Genomic DNA, 9,334 nt, shown 5'->3' on the forward strand with positions numbered 1-9,334 from the left:
TTTGATTGATGATGAGAACTAGACTTTCCTACATTTTATTTATTGCATTCTTGTTCTTAGTTTTTCACCATTATTCTAAAAAAATTGAAAAAAAAATCATATCATTTTGAAAATAACGAGAAAAAGTCTTGAATTCGATTGCACTATATACTTACCAAGTTTTTATTTCAAAATCGAGACAATTAAATTAGCAATTCTTGCGAAAGACATGAAAAATAATAACATCGCAAACAAACAGCATTTCCCGTTTATACATACATATCATCTTTTTGCTCTTGTTGATCCATGGTATCACAAAGAGCTATTCCTCTCGTCTCGGGTAAAACGAGCAAAGTAAAACACGACAACATGATAACTACTCCAAACACGCCATAAGAGAAGATATCGTTTTTCCTCCCGGCAGATATCAAAAAGGGAGTGAAAACGTTAGCAAAAACAATAGCCTGTCTCACCAATGAAGTTGTAGTGTTCCTCACACTTGTTGGAAATAGTTCAATGATGTAAACAAGAAACACATTATAAGTTGTGCAAGCACTGAAAAACGATGCCATCGCTAATCCGACTCTAATTTCTTGTATTCTCGATCCAACAACAACGCACATTATACAACATACGCCACTAGCTATTGAGAATACAAGAATGGACGGTTTTCTTCGACAATTCTCCAAAAAATAGGTAACCACACAAGCTGGAATTTCCATCAAGCCACTGAACACAACAGCCAAGTAAATGTCGAATCCTAAGCTCCCAACTGCTAATGGCATACCAAAATACACCATTCCAATTCCAATACCAAGCACCATTATCGCCACCATTCTCTTTAAAGCCCAACCTCTCCCAAACAACTCGGCTATCGATGAGTAGAGTCGGAAAATTGAAGTCTTTTGTTTATTCACCGGAGCTTCTATCAAACCTACTGTCAAATCATGACCATTCTCTAATGAAGAAACTCCTGTAAGCATTTTCATAGCTTCTTGATGTCTTCCTTGCATTAGAAGCCACCTCGGAGACTCGGTAACAAAGATATAAGCAAGAACCGAGTAACAAATAGCAGGAACCGACGTCCACACGTAAACCGATTTCCATGAATTAAATCTGTTAACATATGCTATACCAGACAGTGACATATACCCTAATATGAAGCATAAGTATTCGGAAATACCAACTGTGAACCTCCATTGAGTACTAACTTTCTCAGTGAGCAAAACCAAAACACAGGTTCCAATTGACGAACGCGAAAAGCCAATGAAGAATTTAAAAGATGAGTAAACCCAAATATTGGTAGAGAAAACTATGAGAATCGAAAATATAGACATCGATAAACAAGACATAACAAGTGTGTTCTTTCTTCCCAATGAAGTATCAGCTAAAGTTGCGAGAAGAAACAAACCGAAAAGGCCACCAACGAAAAACGAAGATTGCGGTAAGCCAGTAATGAAGCTACTAGCGCATTCAAGACTCCATTGTGATATGACTGTTTTGTGTGATGGTCCATCCCATGACCATGAAGATTTAGGGATATTGCAGATATTAGAATCTGAGTTGCATAATGTTGAATTTGTGCAATGCCATGTCGGGTATTCTTCGGTGTAAATCGTAATGAATGATTGTTGTGCATCAAAAAACGTTGCAAATGAAACAAGAATGCACTGCACAAATTCTAACCAACCAAATCTTCCTAAACCCTTTTCCATCATATCATCCATCACCACTTTCTCCTGCTCAACAGAATCAGAATTTATTAAAATTGGAACTAATTCTTCAATTTCCATATCTTTTAAAACTAAAATTAAAATCAAAATCATAAGCTAGTACTTTCAATTGAATACTAGATGAAGAGGATTATAAATATATAGATCAAAGTTGGTGTCTATAAATAGAGAAAATTCAATATGAACACACCACATCTAACAATAACAATATAGGATAGTATAGTTTTGAATTTCAATTCAAGTATACTATTTAACAACAATGCACAAAGCTAGCTAAGTCAAACAAAATTTATGTATATTAACATGGTTAATTTCAAGTATAGTAATCATAGTCAAACAAAACTAGCTATAACTCAAACAAGTTTTTATGTATATTATCATGATCTAACAATTTTATATAGTTTTTAGGGATTTCATTCACTTAATTTAACAACAACGTACATAGAGCATGGTTGATTTCAACTGTATTAATCATAGTCAAACAAAAACTAGCAAAGAAAAACAAAAATTATATATCATGTCACGATCTAACAAAATTTCGTGTAATGCATGGGTTCATGATTGCAAAAATTAATATAAAAAATGCAACAAGCAGGTTTGTTTATACACCGCTGAAGCTACCTGGGTAAATGAAGGTTCGTCAGCTTCTTAGCATTTTATCATCTGAAAATTTAACAGGAAAGAATGATGTTTAACTAAGAATAACATGATTTATGTGTTGGTTTGTCAACAATCTCTAGCTTTTCTATGAGAGGGTTATTTACATGACCGACTACAAAATTTTGGACTTAATATTTGAGCTTTTGTATTTTTGTGAGCAATATCTTTGAAATGTCCAAAAAGAGTAAATATAACTCTTGATGAGTTAGAAAGGTAGTGAAAAGTAATGACAAGCAAAAATGTATGGAAAGTAAAGCAATAAAGTAAAGATAATTTGGTAAGTTTAAATGACTTATGAATGTAAATGGAGGCAAAGGTATATTATTTGTAGGGATATGACTCTTTTCTCGTAAATGCTTTGGTACTTCAAGTGTACACTTACTGCAAATGTTAAAAATGTCACCCTCTAAAATGATTCCTAACACTTGTTTAAATACTAATAAAAAGTAACCGTCGGGAGGTTATGAACCTATCTTGAGATGAACGTGTCGGCCCACTTCTCCCATGTACGTAAATAACTGCCCACGTTCTTTGGCCGTCCACGATCACTCTCGCCATTGAGACCCTTCGACTTCGACCGGGACTCTAGGTGTCGACTTATGGATTGTCCAACTTCTTGTCGATGAGGTTCCGACGGGTTTCCTAGTCGAGTGGACTTATCTTCTTTGGCCGAAATTTGTCAACTAACAAATTGTCCTTGAAAAGGCTGGTTTCGACATGAGTTCGCCGATCGAGGAACTTGCCTTTTGATTGCTCAAATTTCGGCTAGCCATCTTATCACTAATTATGGCTAGCATGTGATGATGATTTTCCTGCCGCGCAGTTCCCCAGACACTCCACCATCATTACCAGCTACCCTTAGGTCGTGGGGTTTCAACCGAACCCACTAACTCTCTCACCACTTCCTCGCTAGCCATTTGTCAATCGATTAGTGCCCGATTGTTCACCTTGCCAGCCTATAAATAGTTCTTTCTTCCTCCTCAAACGTTTTTCTACTTCCACGCATACTTCTTATTCATTTCTTCAAACAACTTCTGCATAGCAATTTGTCACTCAGAATCTCTAAACTCAACCCATTTGCTTCATCTCTAAATAGATTCTTCTTCCCACGTCAAAGAACTCACTACCTACGCTACCGGAAATAACCCCATTGCCTTTAAACTTTCTGCCAAAGAAAGCATGAACCGCATCCCTCAACCCACTTCTTCTGATGAAGCAGTGGTGAAGAATTAATAGCTCCAGATGCTGATTCCCTTTGTGGTTGATAAGAAACTGTGTGCGTTTCATGGGCCTCTCGCTGAGCCAATATCTTCACCGAAGGCTGTTGCAACCTTTTTTCCTTGATATAAACTCGTTGCTCCTCCTGCCTTCGACAAGTCCGTCGCACTTGACGTCAGATTCATGGAGGCTAAAGCCAGAGTCTTCAGGTTCATGCCTACTCCTGGCAACAAAGAGTATTTGGCGTGGCTTAACAAAGTCCAGCGAAAACACCAAGATCAATGGAGGAGTACAGGGATCTACGACCTTATTCAAATATCGAGGTATGCTCATCGAGTTAATCCATGTATGTTATTGGCGTCTCTATATTTCTAGGAAGGTTCTACCACAACATTTCATTGCCATGTGGGATACTAACACCCACACACTTTGATGTGGCGGCAATCATTGGTCTTTCGTCGTTGGGGGAAGTCTTCGACCCCACACTTTCGATGAAGAATACCTTCTCGTTCAGTTGATCCAGTCTCCAGAATTACATCGAAGATTACTACAACAAGGACACCATCGAGGTGTCTGATGAAGAACATATAGCCTTCCTTACTTTATGGATTTCATACTATGTATTCTGTCATGGATCTTTGTAGATAGAGAAAAGCTATATTGCCTCGGCGATCCAGATTCATGAGGGTCGACAGGTGTCTTTAGGTAAACTGCTGCTAGCCTCCTTATATCAGGCTTTGGGTCTGGCAACCCTGAAACTAAAATTTCTCTCCAACACTCCCAAGGCCTTGAATTTGTCGGGTCCCTCATGGCTTTTACAACACTAGTTAAATGCCACTTTTGAGTATCAGTTGGGATACCCCTTGTCGGACCGCATCGTGAGGCCAACTGAAGATCGATCGATTGAAGGGGCTAGGTTGGCTTTGACGACCTTCCAAGAGACTCCCAACACACATCTCTTCATGAAGTACTTGAATATGTTCATCGAAGCAGATAAATTCGCTCATTGTATGGTGTCATTTGCTGATCGAACCTTCGGCCCTAAGTGGTTCAAAGATCCTTTTCCAGGTGGCTCTCCACAGGCTGCAGCACAATCGAACGCAATATGGAGAGCCTTTTTGACTCCTACCTTGTTGTCCTACAGAATTGAGTCAGGGTCAAAGGGGTTATGTTTCATGAGCTATCAACCAGATCTGGTGGCTCGCCAGTTTGGCTTAAGTCAGATGGTTCAGAAGCCTCTGGTATCATATGAAACTGGTATTATATGGTCTGGTCGATCATTAATTGCTGATGATCGCAAAGCTTGTCTCCGTTTTTGTAAATCCACTCACCGTTATGAACTTCCGGTGTTCAAATTCCAACAATCTTTTTGACAACAATTGATTTCTACGAATGGTGCAATTCCTACCAGAGTCGTTCTTTCCCTAGTGACCAATTTCTCCTGAACATGGTTGACGCTCTCTCTATCCTCTCCGGCGATATACCGCCTTCGCCTCCATCTGTTAATGCTCCCGACCCAATAATCCAAACTTCTCAAATCAACGAAGCCCCTAAAAAGGTATACGCCACTGATTTCGTTTCCTCTTTTCCTGGGGATGTACAACACTAACAGTTTCTGCTATCATGGTCGAAAGAGGGTCATCCCCTCTACTGAGCCGACTCTAGCCAAGCCTTCAAAGAAGCAATGAGCGCCTTCGACCCCCACTTCGCAGGTATTACATATCAACATCATGAAAAAGTTTTTTACCTTAGTATTTCCATTACCTTTTCACCCATCTTGAGATTCAGGTACCTGAAGAAGTACATGTAGTGTAAAATGAGGAGTCTGACGGAAGTGTGCACTCGCACATTTTTCGCACGTCGAAAGCACCGCCCAAAACGCCCCTTACTCCTATGCAGCGGAAAAAGGCTCAGGCCAAGAAGACTTCATCGAAGGTGGCTCCAACGGCTTTGACCATGACAATCCAAGATGACATCGAGGAAGCTTTCACTCCTCGTGATATAAAGAGGACTCCTACCGCTTCTCCACCCCTTGTGGCTCTTCAGGTATTCGTCCACCTTTATCTCCACCGTCTATGGGTTTCTTTTCGTCGTGAAATCTAATACTTCTATCTTTTAGGGACCTGTGGGCTCTCCAATTGAGGTCAAAACTGTGGTAAAAGATAAGACCGACCATCCTTCTGCCGACATTGTCTTGAGTCCAGAGTGGCAAGCTGAGTTTCAAAGTGCCTCACCAGCGGTTCAACAAAGTCATGTTTCCCCACCAACTCTAAATCCGCCGAACGCTGTTGACGAAAGTGCGTCGACCGGTGTTTTAACTTCGAGAGAAATTAGGATTATCAAACAATGGAACCCTGCTAAGGCCCTTCGGAAGCTACAACAAATCCACCGTCTTTCGACCGATGCGCCACCTCCCTCTTTGACCGTCGCTCCTTCCTCAGAGCTAAATGCTGAGGCCACTTTCATACTTCAACAACTGAAGGCGTCACTTTTCAAGAGCGACTTTTTACATGCTCTTGAGACATAAGAAGGGCTAGTCCGTGATATTTTCAAATTCCTTGACTCACTTGCCCTTCAAGATCTTCCAACTTCAATGGTCAAGTATTTTGTCGAGTTTGAGGCCTTCTTCACCCAGTTTGTCAAGGACCTTAACCTTCGTCAAAATGATGATCTTCAGATCAAGACGAAACTTAGTGAGGTAATATTTGAATGGGACTCCAGTGAGGCCTGCGAACAAAAGCTCAACGAATTTGAACACAAAAAGGAGGAACACCTTCGTTAGCGGCAAGCCTTCGACCAACATATCTCCGACTATCAATCCCAGATAGCTAAACTTAACAGAAAGATTGCTGATATGGAAGCGCAAAAAGCTTCCTTGGAGACGGTTGAGGAAATTCCAAAGCAAGAAGTTGTCGACTGTGAGGTTCTAAAGGGGATATCCCATGGGGAAAAATCCCTCAAGATTGAGGCCGACATAAAACACTTGTGTGGAAGGTCTAGGATTATTCATGAGATAACCTCTTTTGAGGACTTCAAGTCTAGATTTCCTGTCTGATCCTTTTCTTGTTTTTTTTTCTCCTGCAAGGTCTATCGACCATGTTTTGTAACGCCTTTTGGGCCGTTTTAAAGAATCAATGAATTTTGTTACATTTAGATTTGGATTTCTTGTAGCATAGGTTTATATTTCTTTAAATGTTTCCCATTTATTCTCAAGACCCTTTGATCCATACCAAGTTCTTTGATCTCATAAGCATTGTTGGCAAATGTTCGGATTATCTGAAATGGTCCCTCCCACTTTGAAAACCATTTACCTAGAGTTCGATCTTGACGATCCATAGGTAAGATTACTTTCCAAACACAATCATCAACCGTAAAGGTTTTTTCCATTACCTTCCCGTTGTATACTTTGGCTACGGGTTCTTTCTGTCGTGCCAGCATTTCTACCGCAACCAATCTTTCTTCGTCCAAATCGACCAGTTCGTCGAGCATCATTTCCCAATATTATTTCGACTGGAGATCGTTCTGGCATTATACTCTGGAGGATTGCAAACAGATATCTAATGGTAAGATGGTATCGGGCCTAAATGTTAGTCGAAAAGGTGTCGGATTTGTTGCTTCCTTTGGGGACGTTCGACAGGCCCATAGGATTTGGTCCAAAGTCTTGCGCCAATTATTTGGCTTTTCGGAAACATGTTTTCTAATTAAACTTATTATCACTTTGTTGTCCGCTTCTACTTGGCCATTTTCTTGTGCATAGTAAGGCGTAGAGGTAACCAACCTAAAACTTGTTTCGCCAGCAAACTCTTGCATCCTTTGTCCCACAAACACCGACCCTTAATTTGTGGTAATGGTCTCTGGGATGCCGAATCTATATATAATATGTTTTTGGATAAATTGAATCACCGCCTCCTGATCCACTTTCACCAGCGGGACAACTTCGATCCACTTAGTGAAGTAGTCTATCCCGACTAGGATGAACTTCTGTTGCTTCGATGAGGTTGGCCGAATCTCTCCAATGATGTCTAATGCCCACCCCTAAAAGTCCATGGCTTGATGATCGCATGAAACTCACTCGCTGGCATGTGTTGAACACCTGCATGCACCTGGCATTATTGGCATCCCTTGGCGAACTCGATGCAATCTTTCAACATATTGGGCCAATAAACACCTTATTGAAACAACAACCACTTCATCTTATGGCCTTCCCTGTGCGGGCTACATGCTCCACTATGTATCTCATATGTGGCCAAATATGCTTCAGTATCTCCCTGACATTTAAGTAATACCCCTTCTGGTGTTTTCTTCGGAAATTCATATCCTAATAACACCTAGCTCAATGCTCTGTATTTGATTTTCCTATATGAGCCTCCAACTGGATTCTCTAAATATTCCACTATTAGTTTCGTCCAGTCCATTGGTGATGAAATGTTGACAGTGAAAACTCAATATCCCCAGGACTTATTGAATCCATAGGTTTCCTGACATTCTTCTTTGAACCCTTCATCACGAATGTTACTCTTGTCGAGGATATCTTCTGTTAGTGGTGGTGCGTCCGACACCATCTTTTCCCGAACTTTAATCATATCTTGGAGTTTCGACTTAGACATCTTATACCCAGAAGCAATCTGGGTCAAATCGTTGGATTCTTGGTTTTCGTTTCTCGGCACATGTTTTATGTCCGCAACCTCAAAGTGTTCCAACAGTTGCGTTTCCGTCACAAAATACATCAACAAATTTTCCTTGATGCACTTGTACTCGCGTGTGACTTACTTGATTACCAACTCCGAGTCTCCCCTTAATTCAATTCGGTTGGCTCCCAATCCTTTCAAGAGTCGAAGACCAATTATTAGGGCCTCGTACTCGGCTTCATTGTTGGAACACTTTTCGTTGATCTTGCATTTAAATCTCGTCGGGCCATCCTGTGGGAATAATATTAACACCCTGACTCCTGTTCCGTCCTTGTGGCTTGACACATCGAAATATAATCGCCATGGTTTGGTGTCAACCTCATTTAGAGATGATTCGACCATGGCATGATCCAATATAAAATATGTCACAATCTAGCCTTTCATAGCATTTAAAGGCTTAAATGTCAGAGAAAACTCTATTAAAGCTAGTGCCCATTTTCCAATTCGGCTATGCAGAATAGGCTTAGACAACATATGTTTAATAATATCATAATGAGACGAAACATAAACATCAACTGATTTTATATATTGCTTTAATTTCATACAGGCAAAGTACAAGCATAGGCACAACTTCTCGATGAGACCGTACCTAGTTTCAACATCTATTAACATTCTACTGAGGTAGTATATAGGTCTTTCGATACCACAAATATCCTTTTGGGCCAACATACTCCCTATAGTCGTATCCGATGCAGCAATATATAAACTCATATTTTTCCTCATACTAGGAGGTAACAAAATAGGAGGCTTGGTAAGGTAATCCTTAATTGTATCAAAAGCCTCTTGTTGCTCTAGGCCCTAGTAAAAATCACTTTCCCTCTTAATTTTGAGCAGTGGTGAAAACACCTTCGTTTTACCACTTAGATTGGATATGAACCTTCTTAAGAAGTTTATTTTCCCCGACAAAGATTGGAGTTGCTTCTTTGTCGATGGACTTTTGAGGTCTAAGATCGCTTTTGTCTTGTTTTGATTAATCTCGATGCCTCGTTTGTGTACCATAAACCCTAGGATATCGCCTGCGTGCACACCTAAAGCAAACTTTAATGGATTCATTTT

At 40.2% G+C, this 9,334-nt stretch overlaps 1 protein-coding gene across 1 annotated transcript; it reads right to left on the reverse strand.

Moving 5' to 3' along the window:
- Nucleotides 1-248: 248 nt before the first annotated feature.
- Nucleotides 249-4,400, reverse strand: LOC127093989 (organic cation/carnitine transporter 3-like). The gene is made up of 2 exons (XM_051032872.1): nt 4,208-4,400; nt 249-1,783 (listed from the first exon to the last, which is right to left on the reverse strand). Exons 1-2 carry the CDS (start codon nt 4,398-4,400, stop codon nt 249-251), a joined length of 1,728 nt encoding a protein of 575 aa, XP_050888829.1.
- Between the last annotated feature and the right edge of the window lie 4,934 nt (nt 4,401-9,334).

The sequence above is a fragment of the Lathyrus oleraceus genome, chromosome 6, assembly GCF_024323335.1.
Source record: "Lathyrus oleraceus cultivar Zhongwan6 chromosome 6, CAAS_Psat_ZW6_1.0, whole genome shotgun sequence".
Lineage (NCBI taxonomy): Eukaryota > Viridiplantae > Streptophyta > Magnoliopsida > Fabales > Fabaceae > Lathyrus > Lathyrus oleraceus.

Excerpts from the sequence above, each read along its gene's own strand:
- LOC127093989 (XM_051032872.1), bottom strand. The coding sequence starts at position 4,400 with ATGAGGGACCCGACAAATTCAAGGCCTTGGGAGTGTTGGAGAGAAATT. Across the intron at positions 1,784-4,207 it reads GATCCATGACAGAATACATA|TTTTAAAAGATATGGAAATT; the intron begins GTATGAAATCCA and ends TTTTAATTTTAG.